The sequence below is a fragment of the Psammomys obesus genome, unplaced genomic scaffold, assembly GCF_907164565.1.
Source record: "Psammomys obesus unplaced genomic scaffold, mPsaObe1.curated_primary_1811, whole genome shotgun sequence".
Lineage (NCBI taxonomy): Eukaryota > Metazoa > Chordata > Mammalia > Rodentia > Muridae > Psammomys > Psammomys obesus.
This window is the reverse complement of record NW_026596125.1, coordinates 500,611-521,608: the sequence shown is the minus strand read 5'-3', so window position 1 is coordinate 521,608 and position 20,998 is coordinate 500,611. Positions and strand designations below refer to the sequence as shown.

Here is a 20,998-nt window from a genome sequence, read left to right as displayed (position 1 = left end):
TTTGCTTCTAACGCCATGCTGTGAACCTTAATCCCTGCATGTGTAGAAGGCATTTCCTCTCCCTAAGTTGTTTCCTCTCTCTCTTTCTGTGGGTGTCTTGTGGTGTGGTGTGTGTGTGGTCTGCCTGTAAGTGTGTAAGCGAGGGAGTAGGGCAGGGACCTGAGGCTGCAGCCGGGCCCTCCCTGTTTTAGAAGGCCTAGCGCAGAGGCTGAACCTTCCCTCTGTAGTGAGGCTCTCATGAGAGGTTTGCAAGTCCTAATACTTCTGTGGAAACTCCAGTTCTGAGAGAGTTAACCTGGCCTCAGGAGAAGCTGAGTGTGAAGCAGCTCCTGTAGATGTCAGATGGTGTTCCGTGTGGGATACTCAGGGCCGTTCCCCAGAGCACTCCCGCTCCTCTCTAGCTTCATCTGCGGTTACTTCCTGCCTCTCCTCTCCAAGAGTCGGGGGTATATAGTTCACTCGAGGGAGGTTGTGACTCAAAGTTTCTTGTAGACAAAGTGGGACGAGAGGCACGCAGAAGTTGGGCAGATTTGGGTGTGTGTGCAGGAACGTACAGACGGGCTGTGGATTTGCCAGTTTGCCTCTCACCCCTTTGACCGGACCCTGGTCTGGTTCTTTTCATACTCGCACACCGCCAGTTGCTCACTCTCTTGGTGGGCTCAGGTGCTCCCTGCGGTCACCGTGTTGTCTGTGGTTCACTGTGGGTTCCCTGCTTTCCTGCCCATGGAGGAGGGCTGTTGGGGCAGGAATGAAGAGCCGAGAGGAAGGAAACCTGTCTTCTCACTACCTCTCCTGGGAATAGACCTGGGCACGGTGCTGAGACATCATGGAGGGACTGGGGACACATAGCCCTGGATGCAGATGACTGCTTTGAGAGTCTTCCTAGAGAATGTTCCTGCCTCTGCATGTGGACAGTGGGGACTCTGTGTAGACTAAGCAGAGGTTCAGAGGACACCATTGTGTGGGGACTGAGCCTGTCTGGCCACCTTCCTGGTTGTGTGTTGTTCTCTCATTATGCTTGAGTGTGAAAGCTCCCGTCTGTGACCAGCACCTCTGTCTCATGGTTCAGGGCTATTGCGCAAGGAGAGATGCAAGAAGCAGCGATTCTCTTCGGAATGCCCCTAGTGCACTGCATTGTGGGCTCCGTCTTTTGTGAGAAGGGTGGTCTGCAAGCTTGAGAGATCTTTCACAGACTCCCTCCTGAGCCGTGCCTTACTAACTGGCCAGAATCTGCTTAGCAAGCCAAACTTCATTTCCTAGAAGGAATGAGCCAGCTTCTTTCCAGTGGGAAATGTCTTCAGCTGACACTGTAACTCATGCATTTACTCAGAACTTACCGTGGCTTTTCTCCCTCATCTCATTATGCTAGTGTACCATTGCTGCCACAGATTAATTTTCATGGTTGTAGATGTTTGAGGAGTAGGCATAGATGTAACCAGGTTCATCTCATTCCCCCGCTGGCTGTAACCATCAGCTAACAGATTATCATGCAACTCCCTCGGGAATCTTGGGCTCTAATCCTCTCCTTTGGATCTTTTCTTTTCAGACATGGACCCAACAAAAATTTGCACTGGGAAAGGAACCGTGACCCTTCGGGCCTCCTCTTCCTACAGGGAAACCCCAAGCAGCAGCCCTGTGAGCCCCCAGGAATCTCCAAAGCATGAGAGCAAGTCAGGTGTGCTGGCCTGGAGTCTGGGAGGGGAGGTGTGCACAGGGGAGGCCGGATGTACTTGTGGTTCAGCAGGGGTGGGGAGGGGTGTTGTGAATTCATTAGCCGCAGCCTTCTCCAGGGGTCCCCAGGGCAGTGACTTCTGTGCCTCCAGTGATGGTTAGTGGTGCTTCAGGTGAAGGCGCAGCCTGGTGATGCCTCCCTTGACTGCGCAGAGGGCCCTGTTACATGGCCGGTGCTCTGAAGACTGTGGGTATAGATGTTCACAGCTCAGCATCTCGAAACACATGGGATGGCATGGAGATTAGAGATCTCTACGGTTCTGCCTGCTTCTGGGGCCAGCTTTGACTTGGCCAGATAGGGCTGACTGGAGAAGCGAGAGACAGAAGGCGTTGCTGCCAAGAAAGTGGAAACCATGGGATGCTGGGTAGGGACTACACGGCAGAGAGAGAGGGGACAGGGATCATGAGAGCAGCTCAGTGGTGAGCAAGAGCCAGTTGAGACCTGTGCAGCCCGTGCCAGGACCCCCTGCTCACGCTGACCCCTTTGACTGGGAAGTCAGAATGCCAATTACATAGTGTTGGGACTTCAGCCTGGGACTGTGCTTTGCTCACCCCAACACCCCCTCACACACCTGAGGGCCGGGACAGTTTCTCTCTCAACCCTGAGGTTCTCATCTGTGTCAGGGAGTTGATGGTACCGGCTACACAGGATTATTGTAACCAAGGCGGATGTGCAGGATTTTAATGGGCTTGGTGGCATGGAATAAGCTGTTAGGTGTGAGATGCCATTTAGATTAAGATTGGGATTGGGGTTGTTTTGACCTCTCCAGAGAGAGCGTTCTACAGCCCATGTATTCTGGCATAGTGAAATGCTGGCTTGTGGTTCCATGGGTAGTTAGCTTTGGGTGGTCCATTCTGTAAGCACTCTGTAGGGCTGGTATCCTCTCTGCATCTGTCATGAGTAGACAGGCAAGATGGACCCAGTCCAGAGGTTTAGGCTTGTGATGCCTGCGTGTCAGTCTGAGGAAGGGTCTTTGCTTTTGTATTTCTGACAAATTATTAGGTCAGGTTGTAGAGCTGGCCCAAAGACCACATTTGAAAACAGCTGCAGGAGATGGGGTTTTCTCTTCTCTTGAAACTGGGAAACGAAGCACACTGTTGGAATCTGCATGAAAAGGAGACAGGGCTTGCAACTCCGGGTATGGTGTGTGTGTGTGGGGTATTGTAACATGGTAGAATTATGTGGGATGCAAATGAGTAATGCTTGCATCTGCTGACTTCCTGCTCCAGCCACCTATGGTACCAAGGCAGACACTTGAGAATGAGGCCAGGCCAGGATTTGAAGACAAGCTCCTTAGAGGCAATACTGATTTCCAAGGAGGTCATCTCTGTTCCTAGGCCTAGGGAAGACCTGAAGCATTCTTAACACCAAAAGCTGGCTAAGGGCTTCTTGATTCCACACTTGAGTCCTGACCTACTAGAGTTTTCCATTCTCTTCTCTGGGAGAGATGCAGTTGAGAAGAAAGGCAAAATAATTTCTTCACAAGGCTGGAAGAAGAGAGATGCTTCAAGAGGAAAGCCTAGCAACCTTGATCTTCCAAGCCTTAGGCAACGGAGAAGGGTCCTTGAGCTCCCTCTAGTGGTTTTAGGTGGCACTAACACAGAGCAGCTGTCTCCGTTATGGCACTTGCTAAGGGACTTCTACTGTGCTGCAGAAGTAAGCGTGCAGGTGAGATGGTCTAGAAAGCGCCATCTTGTCCACGGGAATTCCTACAAGTTTACTTTAACAAGTTTGGTGGGGAAGAATTTGATCCTCTTCATCAAGTCTTTAAAAACCTTCTGAAAATGCGAATACTTGGAAGAACTAAGAGACAGCTATCAATCACACAGATTTTTTTTTAAAAAAATTTAATTTTAAAAGATGGTTATTGTATATTTATATTTATCTCTTTTCCCCTTTCTCCCTCCAACTTCACTCATGAAGCCCCAGTACTTACTCTCTTTCAAATCATGGCCTCTTTTCTTTGTTGTTGGTGGTGATGATAACTCGAGCACCCGCACACGAGCGTGTGTGTGTGTGTGTGTGTGTGTTTATGTGAATTCCTAAATATATGAATGCAGTCTTCTCTGTCTAGATGGCGTCAGTTTTCTTATCTATCAGTTGGGCACTGTCCCCTGCTGGAGTTGCTGCGTTAAAGGAGCTCTTTCATATCAAGCATTCAGCACCGGCCTGACCTGACAATCCTTGTTATCACAATAGGTCAGGAGGGCTGCTAAAGGCTGAATCCTGTTAGTTTGGTTTGAAGGCAGGAGGTCTGGTCAGGATTAAGGGCAGTGGCGGTGGTGGACAAGGTAAAGTGTCTTTGAAGGAATGAAATGATGGGGCTTGATGCGAGACTCAAGGACTGCATGCTGAACAGGTGGATTTCAAGATCATGTAACTCCTGAAAGTGAGAGCTTTGGGAAGGATGTTGGAAAGGGACGATCAGTGCGTCCTGTTCTTAGCTATGTTGAGTTTCCTGGCAAGAGAAGGACTTCCGAAAGAAATTTCTAGGAGGCATTTGGAAATGAAGGTCTGTGGTGTGGATACAGGAGTTCCTGCACACGAACTCCAGGAAGATGGAGCCATCTTCTGTCATGGGTTGCCTCCACCAAGCTGAAAAGCATGTGAGCATCAAACCAAAGGAAGAGAAGCTGAGGCCCTTAGAGATGCTCAGTTTAAACCGACTGCTCTTTGGACTCCTGCTTTAAAATATATGCATTTACAATTTAAACTTTTATTTTTAATTGTGTGTGCGTGTGTGTTTTGCACGCACACATATGCATGTGAGCGCAGGTGTGTGTATGTCAGTTCTGGTGTCTGGAGAACAATGGTGACAAATCCCACAGGACCTGGAATTACAGGAGTCTGCAAGTTGTTCCCCTCCCCCAGGCAAGTGCTGAGAACTGAACTGGAGTGCTTTGAAAGGGCAGCCAGGGCTCTAACCACTGAACTTCTCAACCCCCAAAGTCCTGCCTTTGAGTGGTGGCTGGATCCCAGGTCCCTGACCAACACCTTATCTCTGATTATAGACTTTGGATCCTAGGTTCAGAGCCGCCTGAGAAGAGTGGAAATGATTCCAGTATTGACTCCCTGAGTCTGGGGGAAGCCTCATTATCTTCTCCTTGTTTCCTGATCTTATTGCCCAGCCATATCTGGGTGTTTGCAGCCCCATCACTGCCCTAAGTTAGTGTTTCGCCTCCTCCTCTTCCTCCTCCTCTTATTTCTTCTTTTCTTCCTTCCTCCTCCTCCCCTTCCTTCTTTTTCTTCTTCCTTCTTCCATTTCTTCCTCCTCTCCTTCTGCCTCCTCCTCCTTTTTTTTGGAAGAGCAGTTAAGGAGTCTGCACTGGTGGGGGGTGCCGTTCCCAGTTCCTTTCCCTTGTGGCCTGGGGATCATGTAGCTTGTTACCGAGATGCTGTGCCCTGACTCAGACAGGCTCTAGGTTAGCAGTCCCTTGCAGTCTGGGCACTGGGCTACTTGGTCCCAGATGTTTCCTGCAAAGTTATCCTCAGGCAGAATGATTCTTGCAGCCACAATCAATTCATTTCCCTTTGTGTGATTCTCACATTTGCTCTCCTAATTGTCAATAGCAGAGGTCTCATAAATTAGACCCTCTCAGTCTCTCTCTTTTTTCCTCTCTGAGACAGGGTTTCTTTGTGTAGCCCTGACTGAAATCTGTTTTCTATGAGTATACTGTGAGAATTAGGGCCAACTGAAAAGTTAGAGAAAAGGGCCCCACAAGGCAGCACGATCCCTTCTGACACCCAGCTGCAAATTTAGGGCACGCCTCACACCACCTTAGGCTCAGTGCTAGTGCTAAAAGTTTGTTTACTACAGGGAAAGGATAGAGATACCAGCCCAGAGAACTACAAGATCCCAAGAAGGACTATATTTTTTTAATAAGCAAGAAACCAAAAATGAAGCTAGGAAAAAAAAAGAGAGAGATAAAAACTCATACCTGGAGGCTTTAGCCATGGGCAGAAAAGTATGTAAAGAGCAGAGAGAATAAAAGGCAAAGTAGATATTTTTAAATAGAAAGACTGGGTATCCTCAGATCTGCAAATCTATGTACAAGCCAATTTTTCATTTTATTGGAGGAAGCATTTTTGACAGTCTCTTCCCTCAGGAGTCAGTAATTGATGACTATGTATGTAAAACTTCACCTTGTGCACTCAGATGTAATTGGCCCTGAGATGCTACCAACCTTCCACTTTCAAAAGAAAAGATAATGGATGAGGGCTGACAAAATGCCAGAAGTGTGCTCTCCTTCAATAAGGAAGCAAGCTGCTTTTTCAGATCCTGGGAACTACCCTTTTGGGCACAGTGAGGGAAACAGTTTTGAAGATTTGGGATGAAAAGAAAAAAGAAAATCCAAGTAATTTCCCAAGGACAGTATGCCTTTGAGTTTACTAAACGGAGAGATCATTTACTGTAATTTATATTCTTGTCGATTTTCCTGTATTTTGATCTGGATGTGGTGGTGCACCTCTGTAATCCCACTACTGGGAAGGCGGAAGGAGGAAGATTGCTGAGAGTTTGAGGCTGGCCTGGGCTACACACCACATCAACAAGCGATCTAAACCACTGAGCCATCTCTCTAGCTCCTGCACCATATACTGTTCGCTCAGTGCTGCGACTCAGAGTCTGAGTCTGTGTTGCAGATGAGGAGGCGTAGTCAGCAAGGCAGAGGAGTTGAGCTCATGGGAGGTGATCTGATGGCATGAGGATGACTTCTTATGATGCTAACCAGTTTAGAAGGACAGTCACTCCTCAATTGTCATGACATGTCTGTTTTCCAGTGTCACTTGAATAGAACCAATCCAACAGGAAGCCAAAAAGAGGGCAAAATAATGTGTCTCCAAGTCTGTGAGCTGTATTAACCTCTATCATCAAGGAGCCCCTTGTGAAGCTTATTGCAATTTGATGTCTATATAAACTTAATGAATTTGAAAAATGACCCTATAGGGGGTGTCTAGAAATATGAGCATCTTGGGAAAGAAGAGGGGACATTAAAAGTGATAGAGTGACGAGGATGAAGGGTCATTGTCACAGAATGTCCGTGTTCTGGGGCTGGCTAGGTATATGAAGTTCTCTGGGCGAGGCGCCTGGCTGGCACTGAGTATTAAACATGGTCACCTTCACATGCCTGAACATCTGATTCCTTGGCAACCTTGGGAGAAGGACATAGGGGAGTCTTTATAGTTTACAGATAAAAAATGTGAAGTTTGGTGTGGTTAGCAGACTTATTCCGGTTACACAAACCAGTTCATGTGTGAGACACACACCTGGTGAATCTTTCACTTGGTGTCTGTTGGAGAAGGCAGATGGTTGTGAATTGTCTATAAGGGAGTGGCAGAGATGTAAAAGGCAACCCACTACCAGAGTAAATAACTGACTCACCTTAAAAATTCTGCATTTTAGGGGTTTGCCAGTAGGGTATTTTAAAAATAATATTTGTACTAATTCTTTGAGACTATCAAACAGTTTGTTTGGACTGTATATATTATACACTTTGCCAGTTCCTTGTAGATCCATGCCCATCTGCCTAGCCACCCAACTTTGTGTTCTCTTTTTTGTTTAACCGCATCTAGTCATTTGTGCTGCTTAAATAGGCTTGGGTATGGTGCCTGTGCTGGGCTGTAGTCGACCTAAGGAAGGTCACACCCTTAAAGAGCATTTACTAGTGTCTCAACTACATCTCCCCCACTCTGAACTTAGATTTTTCTCTTGCTTCAACTTGCTGGGGTCTTGCGAATGCAGTTGTCTAGTTAGTTGGAAAACACTTGTTTTCTTGGAGTCATCCACCACTTCTGGCTCTTAGAGTCTTTCTGCTTCCTCTTCTGAGATGATCCCTGAGCCTTGAGGGGTGTCCCAAAATAAGGATATTTTTTTAGCGTGCTTTCTGTCAGAGTATAGGGTGTGGACTGCCAGCATCAGAATCACTGGAACTGTTAGAAATGAAAACTCTTGGGCTCCCATCTCTTTCTTGACCATAAATACGAAGTAAGTCTCAGCAGTCTGAATCTACCGAGACCTCCCCCAGACTGATGCAGCTAGACCATGCCCTTCATGGAATGCAGGTCACCTTGCCTTTTGCTCTGACTCTAAAAGGCTTCCAGCATCTCCCTGGCTACTGGTGTGGTTGGCAGCTGTGTGGCGGTCAGAGCACTCTGCTGCTTTGTCCTTTCCTGTTCGAGGCTTTCTGCTCTGGGCAAAGCATTTGGCCCCTCTGCTTTCTCATCCATGAAGTCCAGCGAGTGTTTAATTAAATTAAATACTAAGTAAGTGTCTGTCACCTGAGCAGTGCTTGATGCCCCGAAAGTCTATTGTTGGTCTGAGAGTCCCACACTGAAGGGGAGGCTTGGATTCAAGGACTGAAGTATGAGTCCCTTGCTTATGTCTAGGAGAGTGAGAAAAGACCTATCAGGGAACAGAAGGGAGTTAAAGGATTGAAGAGTAGGGGTTGCCAAGCTGGCCATGAGCAAAATCCAGCTTGCTGGCTATGAATGGCTTTTGTGTTTTAAATGGCTGGAAGAAAAATGCAAAGAAGAATGGTATCACATGCAACACAAAATCTGAACTACTCAAAATTTAGTGTCCATAAATCAGGGTGTTTGGAAGCACAGCTCCTTCATTTCTGTGTTATCTGTGGCTGTTCCTTGCTCAGATGTACAGTCACATGAGGAGTCACTGGGTCTTGAAGTGCTTGAGATCAGAAGTATTTCAGGTGTTTTTCTTTTAGATTTGGAGTCTTTGAATTATAAACAATGGAAGGAGTCCAGGCCTAAACGTGAGATTCATTTTTCACATAACTTCATACATGTAGCCTGTTATATTTTCAGCACACCTGCATTTTGACTGTGAACTGTCATGTGAAATCAAATCAGGTGTGGAATTTTCTTTTCAAAAAATTTTTTTAATTAGATTTATTTGTTTGTGCTTCCTGCCCCCTCCCCCAACCCCTTTGGCAGAAGCTAGAAGAGGCCATCAGATCTCTTGGAGCTGGAGTTACAGGCATTTGTGGCATTCCTGGCTTGTTATGTGGGTACTGGGATCTGAACTCTGGTCCTCTTGATTGTGTAGCAAGATCCTCTTAACTGCTGAGCCTCTCTCCAGCCCACTTGTAAATGTTTTTGTACCTCGTTTAATGTGATAGAGACAGTCCAGGATCCCAAAACATACAAACAAACAAACAAACAAACAAACAAACAACTCCTCCCAACAAAAAATAAAAACCAACATACTATCGATGCTTCAGTCATGGTCTACTGCTGGGTCCTATTAGTTAACCCCGCCTGCCAAAGCACAGTCATTCTGAGCCTGCAGCAGGCTTGGGGGTGGAGAATGAGAGTGAGTAGGGCCTGGACAGCAGAGAGTTCGGCTGCCTTTCAGTCTGTAAAGTAAGAATGTCAAGGAACAATTGTTTCTTCATTCCTGTGAATGTAGTCTTGTGTTCTCAAAGGTCAGCGCCTGTGAACACATCATGGTTTCAAGTGGGTTCCTATGGTAATTGGGCCTTCTTGACTGAGGGAGTTTTGTGTCAGACAAGGGCTGCTGATTTTCATCGTCCAGTGTGTCTCATGCTTACTTCCCGCAAGCGTAACCATTTCTGTTTTTTCCTTTTTGTTTTCATCCTTCTTGCTCCTCGCACAGGCCTGGAGCCGGAGGACCCTTCGGCAGGTATGGCATTTCTTACCTTAGGTGCCTTGGGGCTCAGGGACACTTGAATTAGAGGGAAGCCAGCAGCTGTTACCTGTGAGTGATGGGGGTTTGTTTTTGTCTTTCTTGTTTCAGATGAGTGGAAACTTTCTTCCAGTGCCGATGCCAATGGCAACGCCCAGCCCTCCCCTCTTGCTGCCAAGGGCTACAGAAGTGTACATCCCAGCCTTTCTACTGACAAGCCCCAGGTAGGTGTGTGCCCACAGACAGGGTGGGCACTCATTAGCAGTGCCTGTTCTCAAGTTTTGCAGCCCAGACTTGTGCCTCCCTGATAGCCCAGCTGGATTATGGAGTAGGGACCCAGTCTTTAGTCATCTCTGGAATAGCTTTCTCAGAAAGAGACTTGGCGGTCAAAGGGACCAAGAGTGTGGGATGAGGCTGGTCTCTGTGAGTGTTGGAAATAAGCCTGCTGTTTTCTAGGTTTAATGTTCATGGGGAAAGGTTCTAAAAGAAGGGGTTCATTTAGCCTTCAAGGTAGAGCAAAGTCTGAGCTTATTTTTAAGAAATTGTTTAGAGTGTAATATTCAGACAAATGCCTCTGGCATTTATTCCACTAGCTTTCTAAAGATGAGACTTTCAGAGTTTGAGCAACTGTATTATGACAGTTTAACATCAGGTGTTTGTAGCCAAGCCATAAATCCAGTAGCCCAAGGGCCTGAGGACAGAATCACAAATGGCAGCACAGGCTGGATTCACAGTCTAGATCAGGTCTGCTATAGAAGATCCCCATCTACAGCTATACCACCCCGAACAGGTACATTCTCACCTGGTTGTGGAAGCTAAGCAGGGCTGAGCCTGGCTAGTACTTGCATGGGAGACAGTCCTCTAAAGCTAGACAGTTTGGTGTAGGGATAATTTTGCTTTGGTTGGTGTTCCTAGTTGGTTTTCCACTCTTTCTTCCTTCTCTTTCCCATGCTTTACTGTTTTGATAAAGGGAATAGATCCTATCATTCCAGTGGTATATGAAGGATATTTTATAAAGAGGAGCCATCTTACATGGACTGGAGCCATCCTCCTTACAGGAGGTGCTGCTGCTCCAAAGACCCTTGGGTGGTGCAAGCCCTGTGCTTCTTTCTGAAGGACTCCTAGAACATACAAGGAAATCAGATGTTACCTTCCTCCTGTACAGACCTGTCTCCCTGGGTCTGCAGTTGGTCCCTCTTCTGTCTTGTTGATGAGCAGCACCGTTAAGCCGTTCCACCTTCATTCAGCCTTGTACATGTAGGCCCTGGTTAGAGCCAGGCACTGTGGATAGGCCTGGCTTCTTGGAGGTCCCTTGTCTGATGGCTTGCCAGAATCTTCCCATTTCCTAAAGCTTTCTCAGTATATAATGTGCTGTCTGTGGTAGTAACACCTCCTTTGCAGCTGTCTCAAGGTTGGATCCTATTGCTCTACCCAGATTAGAACATAGCCAGGATCAAGTCATAGCAGGCATGTCTTTCACCACCAGTGACTTAGCCCAAAGGATAATTCTCCAGTGTCTCTTGGTTTTGTGAACACACAAAAAAGCAAGGGCCAGGGTAGGGTTGTATTTCAGGGGTGAAATACTTGCCTAGTATGTACAAGGCCCAGGACTCATGTCCCAGAAATATATAAAGAAATAAATATCACATGAGGGGTAAAGATGAGTCCTTTTAAAATACATGTATTTAACAAAACTCTTGTACTTGTACTCAGACCAGTGTGTTAAACATTGCCCTCAAGGAAGGGAAGCTTTGTAGTAAGGTGATAGCTCCCCCAGCACATATTATGATCTGTTTGTTACTCAAAGTCACATTTCCTGTGCTGACTTCAGGGAGACAGGAAAACAGCTGATGCGGGAATTTTATTTTGTACATTCAATGTAAGATTTGCCATTTGAATGTTGGGAACTGTATGTCCTGTATTACTTTGTAGATTTCTTTTCTGAAAGTAAACACGAATTCTTAGCTGTGTAGTGCTTGCTATAATTACACCAGTGTTGGCTTCAATAAAGGCAAGGCAGGCTGGGCAAGTTCCTGGCTTTGTTCCAGCCCCATGGAGTTTATGGATCTGCTGGCAGAACATCTTCTCTCAAGGACTGAATTAGGGCCCAGAAGATGGATGGGCTAGGTGGGAATCCTATGTCCTGCCTGGTCTTGCTGTCTCTCCTACCCCCCCTCCCCCGCCGCTATTCCTCAGGCCAGGAAACCACAGAATCCCTTTCTGTGAGGTCATCATCAGCATGGTAGTCTGTGTAGAGATGAGGCTTGGAAGTTTCTGGAATTTTCTAACTTTCCGGAACTTTAGACCCACTCTCTGAAAAGATTGTGGAATTTCGTTAGTGGTCAGTGGGCAGGTTAGGCTGCAGTACTTAAAATGAAGCAAAAAGCTACTCCTCTATGTCCTTGCTCAGCCCAACTCCCTTCTTCTTTAGAGTTAAAAGAATCCCCAGGACAGGAAGTCCTTTGACTCTCTGTGTCTTGTGGACACTCTGGGGAAGTGTCCTCTCTGTAAGGTCACAACTTTAGGAGGGCTTGTGCCTGATGTCATGCAGTCCTGGTACCATACATGGTCATGGCTGAATTAAGTTTAAAACTCATTTCTATCTTTGGACAAGAAGAAATTACTATTTCTATGCTAGAAACTCTATTGCAAAGCCAGAGTGAACCTGAGCCCAGATCAAAATGGTTTCTACTTGCTTCTTGTGAGCCCTGTCAACTTTCTTGACAATCCCAATGGTGGGAGTTAGTTCAGTCATTTCTGGAGACTGTCAAGTTAGACTGCAAAGTGTGATAGCACTCAGTCCAAACTCATCAAACCAAAGAGCTAATGCCAAGCTTTGCCCTTGTTATATACTAGAGGGGCTCTTCATTGTGGATTTGGGGCTGGTACAAATGGCCACGCTCAACTGGCACTATTGTGGGTATACTGGAACAAGACATGGATCTGGTTAATGGACAATATCCAAATTGTTGCCTCTCTACCTAAACTAGTTGTCATTTCAAGCTTGTGTTTAAGGTGTAGGCTGTTTACTGTTTCTAGAAGATTGTCTTAATCCAGAGTCATAAAGTTTTTTTTTTAAACTTTTCACCTAGTCTCCTTTCTAATGTCCCTTTCCTTTCACACACATTTAAGAGCGGCCTCAGTAGAGGCAGTGTATGTGTTGCCTGCATATGAGTATGTACATATGCTTATCTGTGTGTGCACATACAAAGACAAAAGAAGGATGGCAGGTGGTCTCCTCGGGGTTGTCTGTCTTACTCCTGTGAGACAGGGCTTGTCACTGAATCACAAGCTTGCTTTTTCAGCCAGGACAGCTGTTCAGTGAACTCTGGGATCCCCTGTCTCTGTATCACATTGTTAGGATTACAGGAATGTCCAATCATGCCAGGCCTTTTCCCTGGGTCCTGGGGATTCAAACTTAGGTCCTCCCGCTTGAACAGCAAATGCCCTTACTCATTCAGCTATCTTCCTAGTTCCTTCCTAGTTTTTAGTCACAACACATCTGCAATTTATTCACCAACTTCTAGTCTCTCTCACATGTGCAATTAGAGGAGGGTTCTGGTTTTGTTCTCACACTGAAATCTGAAGGTCAGGGCCAGTGTGCAAAGTCTTGGACCATTGGTGCTGCTTCTCTGCGGTGTTAGTTCCCAGGTAAGCCACAGTTTGGCTGAGGAGGACCAGGTTGGAGAGTCAGCTGGCCTCCTGTCCCTCTGCCCCATTGAGTCCCATGGAAGAAAACTGGTGAGCACAGAGGGAAGAGGTAGGAATTTCAACTCTGTAGCTCTCAACCTGTTACCAGAGCTTTGTTCGAATCACCCAAGTATGGAAAAGATGGTCTGGCTGAATAAGCCAGACTCAGTCAAGCCCCACAGGCTAATTACACGCCCATGTGCCTCAGAGGTGGTAGATTCCATGCTTTTTAATCTCATGACTGTCTCCCATGTCGTTTTGTTTGTAGTTCTGGGGACTGAACTCCGAGCTTTACACATGCTGGGCAGACTGAGCTATATCCGTCAGCTGTATTTTTAATGATTAATTCCTTCAGGTTGTTTCTTTTGAGGAAAGAGCACACATGGACTCAAAGTCTTTAATGCCCTTCCCTAAGTGAACTTTGTATGCTGTAGAATCGAGAGCTGAGCCAGGGGCTCCAGAAAGACATCTGCCTCCTGTGAACACACATACAGGAGGGCCTTCCATTTCTCTTTTTCCTACAGGGAAAGAGTTAAAGTAACTGACAAGTCTAGTGAACTTCAACTTTATATTTAAAGGCTTCGTCCGCAGGGGTCTTGACGGAAGGAGGGTTGGGAAGGAGAGGGGACTCAACTCAGGGGCTTCATCCACTGGCAGATGGGCTCTTGATCCCTTCCTGGAATCAGGGGTTCTACAGAGATGCAGCCAAACAAACATTGGTGTTGGAGCTGATTCGGTCTCCCTGGCTTATGAGTCAGGCCAGCCCTGCAGGTAGGTGTGAGTCAGTCCTTGAAGCTGACCAGACAACGGCTGTGGGCACCAGAAGGATTTGCTTAAAAGTCTGTCAGGAGTTGTTTTGTCTTTTATCATGCTGTGCTGCTGTTTCTAATGGTCCTTCTCTCATCTCCCCTCCTCTTTCTTTCTCCCTGTTCTGATGTCGTGTCTTGAAACCACTGCTAAAGCTTCTGTCTCCCCGACACCTTCCTTTTCCTCAAGAGGGCCACTTTGCATGGCTGTCCCCCACTCTCCACCGCAACTACAAGGACTCCCTCTACATGAGCTCACCAAAGCCTTACACCCCTCCCAGCACCCCCCCCAGCCAGCAGAACCCCTCACTGCCTCCACCGGTCTCTGTTCCCCTGGCGGCTAGGTTGGCTCCCAAAGGTGCGGCGTGTCCTCGTTCATTGCTACTGGGGTCCATGGTCCTTGGCACTTCCTCCCAACCCCAGCAACACTATGCAGCCTCTAGACTAGTGTACAGTAAGAATGTGAGCTCTAACCCACATCAGGAGGCTACAAGGAATAAACAGGTCAGCAGCTTATATGTCCCGTGTTTATCCAATAACATTTGCCGGGCAACATGGGAAAACTACTCTCCTGTTGCACGTGACTCAGCCAGAGACACTCCCTCGGAGGCTGCAGGCACCCAGGCACCAGCTCCCAGCCTTGTCCCCAGCACAGCCACAGCCAGCACAGGAAAACCACCCCCTGCTCCTCCTCCTGACCTTCCCAAGCTATTCTTTGACAACCACAAAGATGCCGGTAACCGTGGTGAGAACCCCACACTGGGGACATGGGCCTCGTTCCCAGATGCAGCGAGGCCTCCCGTGCTAGGCCCCCAGGTTACCTCTGATCCCGAAAACCAGAAGAACAAAGAAACTTACCTTTGGCAGCCGTGTTATCCAGCCAAGGCAAGAAACTAGGAATGTTTGTGTGTCTTCTATGCTGTCTCTTTCAAAACCAATTCGAGCGCCTCACTTGTTCTCTGGGCTTCCCTCCCCTCTCTCTTTTCACTACTGTTTCAGCGCTGGAATCCTGAATTCTTCTATCTAAGCCTCCCCGGATGCGTCTTCTGTCTCTCTGTCTCTTGTCTGTAAATGTCTCAGTATGCCAGAGCATGGAATTCGTAGACTGACGATGTGGCGAGAATGTTTACATCAACAACCAGGTGCTAAAGAAACTGTATTTGTTCCCAAGCGTGCAGGCTCTGTGGCAGTTTTGTGGGGTTAAACGCTGCTCTCTTGCCTGCCTGTCTAGTCTGTTGTCTGTTCTCTTTCTCTCTCATGAAGTGTTAAAAGGATTCAAAAATAGATGGATGGAAAGTGAACTTGGACGGGGCTCCCTCTGTGTCATAGAGTATCAGGAGGCCAGCTGGCTAGCACTGGCTAGCACTGACTGTCTCATGTACTCTGAGGAAAGGGCACTGATTAAATATTTCTTCAAGTGCATCACTGCATGTCCACGCGCAACTGTTTAAATGTGGAATCCCTGTCTCTCTGCCCTCCCCTTTGCGTAACGACCCCTTATTTCCCACAGGCTGCCACCTCCTCCAGCCCAGCCCCGTCTGAGGTAATAGTTGTCCCTCACTACCTGGTTAATACTGACAGAGGGCAAGAAGGCACTGCCCGAACTCCAGCATCTCTGGGGCCGCTTGGCTGCGTCCACACTCTCCCGGCGACCACCCCTGCTGCCTCACCTCTGACCTTCCCGACACTAGATGATTTCATTCCCCCTCATCTGCAGAGGCGACCCCAGCACAGCCAGCCAGCCAGTGCTTGTGGCTCCCTCTCCCCTGCTAGCCAGACGCCACCACCCTCACCACCACCTCCGCTGGTCCCTCCCATACCGGAGGACCTCCACAGAGGCTTGGAGCCTGACCTCCCGGGAGCTGTCTCAAGTACCGTAAGCTTGCTGGACCCCCTTCCCCACGGCTTCCCTGAATGTCTGTTCCTGGCAGTAAAACCCTCCCTTTCTCACTGAAGTACTAAGTTCTGAGGAGGCCTTGGCCACTGTGCTTGTGTTTGCTGGGCCTGTGTCTGCTGACCCCGAGAGCATGTCTCCCGTGTGCATCCTGTGGGCCGCCTGTAGCTGCTCTTGCCTTTCAAGAACCCTCTTTCCTGTGCTCTGTTGGGAATGCACGTCTTCCCCATGGAACTTTGCTTTCTCTTTGAGAAGCATCTGCAGCCTTTTCTTCACCTGGTCCTGATCTTCGAAGGCCCAGCAGAGATAGCATTGAAGGCTGAGGAAAGCTGTGGGGTCTTGTGGATAGGCCCTGGCAGGCATGGTGCTAGGAAATGAGGGAGCAGAGAGGTTGTGGGGAGGAAAAGTTGCACTGTTTGGCTGACACTGTTTGGCTGATTGGCTGATTTCATAAAGTGAATTCTTTTTAACAGAAGTGTGGAGACTGGGGTTAAAAAAGAGAGAAAGAGGCAGAGGGGAAGAGAGTCAGGTTTAATTGAATAAATGGATCTAAAAACCCGTGTGTTAAGACTTTCTCACAGGACATAATTGCTAGGGGCCCTGAGGAGGAGGTCACTGTGGTTTGGGTGGCCAACTTGTGTATCAATAATTGTGGGACGTTATAAAGTCCTGACTGGATGTGAGTCTCTTCACAGACAGTCCAGCTGTGTTCGGCACCGTATGTCTCCTTCTTCCCCAGAAGCCCAGAATGAAACAACCTGAATGGAGGTCATTACAAGTTGCAATGTGAGGACACTCACGGGCCACAGGGCTCAGTGGGGTGGCAGGGTGCCAGTTCCCATGATAGGAACTCATGGCTCAGTATAGGCGAAGTACCTGCTTACTTTTGTACTGTTTCATACTTTTGTTACTGTTTTGCATTGCTGAGGACCTGCCCTAGTGAATGAAGAAGTTAAAGGACCTAGTTAGTTAGTGATGGCTTAATCCCTTCCATGTTCTCAGCAACTAGGCTTCACAGGTACGCTTACAAGCCAGGGCCGCCCTCAAGTGATCTGGAGGAGTGGTAGAGTATGTTCGCTCTCAAGGCTGGTACTCATGAGATCGCCCAAGAGCTAATGAAGTCTAGATTATATATCATGAATTTGATTGAGCGGGTCTGGGAAGGGGCTGCAGGTATCCAAAGAGTTTTGATGTTTGGGCCATACAAACACTACCTTTGATGTACAGTGAGCTGAGTATCATGTATTTTGCTGATGGAATTAAACATTTACTAGCATCCTTGGCTGGAAGAAATATGCCCATGAAACTAGCCTAAATGGCTTGTTAAGCTGAATCGAGTCAGGGAACAGGAAGGGAAACTTCTTATTTGGCCTAGTAGGGAAACTGTAATGAGGTGTCAGGCACACAAAAGCTTGGAACTGTTATGTCATGGGCTGGGCTTCTTAGTTGCAGCCCAGTGCAGTCAGACCAGGCCCAGGCCAGATGTAACCCTGAGTTTGGATCTTCTATTTGAGCTTTGCAGTTCATCTCTGCTGTAGACTGATGTACTCCACGTCTCCTAGCTGAACCTCTAGGTGAATTATAAGGAATTTTGGGTTAGGATGTATAGATATCTTGCCAGTGTGTTTTTCTGTGCAGCAAGTAGAATGAGTCTTACCAGATGTAGCCGCTGTAAGCCATTCTGGTGTGCATCTGCTGTTGAGCATTTGTTTAGCTCTAGGTTTGCATATTGACTTTGTTTTTCGTATGCCAGGACAGATTAGTTGGGAGAGTGTATGAAACGTATGCAAGTGGCCTAATTGTTCAGGATTAGACTTTCCAGAAGTTGGTTTAATATTTGCTTTGGCTTCAGGTAACAGATTAAGAGATTAAAAGCAGACTGCTTGATTTCCCCTCTGGATGCCTCTGTGGGTGGCATCCAGGGCATAAGTTGATACAAACTCCTCAAGCCTTGGAAAAAGATCTTACTCATAAAATTGAGCTCATAGAAGTGGCTCTCCAGGGAACATCTAAAAGAGAGCTCAACCAAGGTATTGGTGGCAATGCGCCTACTGTGTGTCAAGATCTGTCCAGGGTGCTGACCCCCAACATCTCTCCTGATGAGTGTGCATTCTATTGCCACAGAGCTTAGCCCCACATGTACTTTCTGATAGTTAGTGCCTGTCACTTAAATATTGTTTTTCTGAGCACCCGCTATTTTCAGGACACATGTTATGTGGTGACAGAAGAGGGGGATACATGGTCCTTGTCTCACAGGTATATATGCAGTAGCTGATCTTGGAGCGTAATTGTTTGAAAAATAGCTATCAGATCTTAAAGCCCCTTCAGAATGCTGCCTTGCCAAGCTTAGTGGCGCATGCCCAGAGCAAGTGGCTCTCTGAGTTTGAGGCTAGCCTGGTCTACATAGGGAATTTTAGGCTATCCTGGGCTATATAGTGAAACCCTGTCTTTAAAAAAAGAAAAAAGAATGCAACCCTGGGGCTGAGGATATAGAGAGCTTGCCTAGCAGAGGCTCAACCCTAAGTTTAGCCTCCAGAAACTGGGGCATGGGGATTGCCAGGCTTTGCTTTAAGGTTTGAAAGATGTGAACAAAACAACAACTTTGAAGAATCTCTGAGTGTGGTGGAGGGCACTGCGTTTGCCAGTCCATGCTCTCTTTCAGGGTCCTGTTTTCCATTTGTTTCAAGATACCAGCATTACGCCATCATCAGATTATAGAAGTGTTAGTAATTTGTTGATATTTCTGGTGGGGGTCTCAGGTTTTTAGGTCAAGATTCTCTCATATCTTGATTCAAGGATTTTTGTGTTCTGACACTGGAGTGAAGAGATGTCCCGCAGGACAGCTGCCCAGCTGCCGAATTTGCTTAGTGATGTTCAGAGTAACTTTCCAGTACGAAGGGGCTCCTCTCTGTTCTTCGAGCAGTAGCTTGTCTGACATCTCTCTACAGGGTGCCTACGTTTCCCTGATTTTTCCCACTCACACCAGCTCTCATTCTTAGATTGCATTTGGAATTGCATGAGTGCCGCATGTTATTCTATTTTCATTTGAATTTGCTTTTGCAGTAACCAGATTGATACACAACCATTACTACGTGAAAATAATGGATGATACTGAGACTTTCAGCAACATTTACTTAACTTTCCTTCTCTTACCCTTTACTAATACCAACAAGAAGAATACATTTCCAGATTAAACCTCTAACTGGAATTGACCCATTGGTTACATTTTCTTTTATAATTAAGGTCTTTGTACAAACTTTCATTCCCTTGTCTTACTAAGTCTAAACTCTAGATGTCTTACATTTACACTTCTTTTAATTGTTTTGTTTTTCAGGGCGGTCCTTTACTAACTGAAGTTTCTTCTTCCCATATTGAAACTGATTCTCAAGCCTTCCCTCCAACAAGCAAAGCTTCATCTGCCTACCCCTCCACCACAATCGTCAACCCCACCATTGTGCTTTTGCAGCATAATCGAGGTAAGGCAGCCACCTGCGTGGGTGCTGGAGTCAGCAGCTCCAGTCTGTGATGTCTGGGGCAAGAAATCCTTCCTCCAAAAAAAGTTCCCCCAACCTTTCCCCAGGCCAGCCACCCAGCTTCTTTGAAGGTCCCACAAGGTGGCAGGGAGATAGAGACCCCTGATCTGAAATGATGTCAGTTTCTGTGTAAGCTGGGCTGGTTCAAGTTCATGTGATATAGGTTGGCTTTTCATGGTTATCTGCAAACAGTTAATGCACAAAAGTAGAAGATTGTGTCTCTTGGTTCGTCATCGCTCAATATGTAATGAAGCTCTGCCTTGAGCATGTGCTACAGTATGTCTCTTTAAGTGATGTCATAAATGACTGACTTGTTCAAAGTAATATGTTTCTAGAAAGTGCAGTTTTGAATGCAATGCTAAATTTCAAAAAAGGAAACACTGGATAGATAACTCTCTACAACAAAAAGTATGTTTTTGTGCCTCTGTAACAGGATTCTAGACTTGGCTAGCCCTCTTCTCACAGCAGATTCGGTGGCATCGTCTGTGACAGAGATTCACATCTCTGTTTGCGCTCATTCCACATGGCCCAGACAGGTCTGCTTAGGGGTTCTGTTTGGTTCCTATAGTTCTTCTGGCTGGTCCAGTTGCTCCTGCTGCATCTCTGAAAGGGCCTTGGGGTCAGTAAAACGCAAGAGCTTTGAAGTCATCATTATATATTTTTACCTTTCTGCTTAAAGTTCAGGCAGTGGTCCTAAATCCCAACTTTTCCATTTTAGAATTGCATAGATGAACAAACTTTGCATTTATAAAAGTCCTTTTGCATCATGAAATGGGACGTTTTCAGGCCATCTCCCAGGAGAGGACTCTTCTGCATTGAACTCAAGGAACAGTGAAGGGTTGTGCCCTGTCTGTAGCTCAAAGCTTGGTTCCAAATCCTCTTTTCTTGACACTCTCCTCACCCACTTCATAGTCTCCTCTCCTCCCCTGCTCCTCCCTTAGAGGAGATGGGCTGAAATCTAATTTACATTGCTTTCCATATCGAAGAGAGGTTTTTCTTTCCTGCTTTTAACTGGAAAAGTAGATGCATAAAACATTTTCTCTCATTTAAAATATGTTCACTCTAATCATAAGTGGTTGCTTTAATGGTTTCAGGGTGTTTTTTTTTTCCTCCACTGTGTGGCCCTGGTGTTCTTCCAGAGAACAGAAGGGTCCTACATCTAAGTGCCCATTCTCCTTCCAGCCCTGCCACCCTCCCTGGCAGAAGCTCTCTTTGCCAGTATCTGTCATGCAGAACAAAGAAAAATGCAGAAAAAAAGCAATAGCTTCTTGTGAACTTCTTCATGACTCATTATTCTAAAAAGCAAGTTAGTTCCCAGAAAGAAAGGCAGTTCTTAAAAAAAAAGTGGGATTTATTCCCAAGGCAACTTGGTTTTTGGGAAATGCCAAGCTCTTGCCAAGTCCCTCTGACAACACCTACAAGGATGTTTTCAGGCACCAAAGTGCCCGAGATCCCTCTTTGTTTCTTCCTTGAATAACTGAAATTTTCTTATTCATCAAAAAGGACTTTTGGTTCCTGCCTTTCTCTTGATCAAGTTCTGCCTTTTGGTTTAAAAATTAGAATTGTCCAGAGTGAGGCACATCCTTCAGAAAAGTATTGGGTAATTATCATACAGGGGCTTTTCTCTCTCTTTTCCTTCCTTCCTTCCTTCCTTCCTTCCTTCCTTCCTTCCTTCCTTCC

The 20,998-nt window shown here is 46.7% G+C and overlaps 1 protein-coding gene across 7 annotated transcripts in view; it reads left to right on the top strand.

Moving 5' to 3' along the window:
* Sorbs1 (sorbin and SH3 domain containing 1) overlaps positions 1–20,998 on the top strand; it is a 226,781-nt gene that overhangs the window by 121,619 nt on the left and 84,164 nt on the right. For 4 of the 7 annotated variants that reach the window (XM_055630147.1, XM_055630148.1, XM_055630152.1 and 1 more), the window contains 4 exons: positions 1,547–1,675; positions 9,366–9,392; positions 9,507–9,619; positions 19,120–19,261. In XM_055630147.1, coding sequence (XP_055486122.1) covers positions 1,547–1,675; positions 9,366–9,392; positions 9,507–9,619; positions 19,120–19,261 — 411 coding nt within the window. Of the gene's footprint in view, positions 1–1,546; positions 1,676–9,365; positions 9,393–9,506; positions 9,620–15,401; positions 15,768–19,119; positions 19,262–20,998 lie in introns of all 7 variants that reach the window. The other 3 variants (XM_055630151.1, XM_055630153.1, XM_055630154.1) reach the window with 2 other exon arrangements.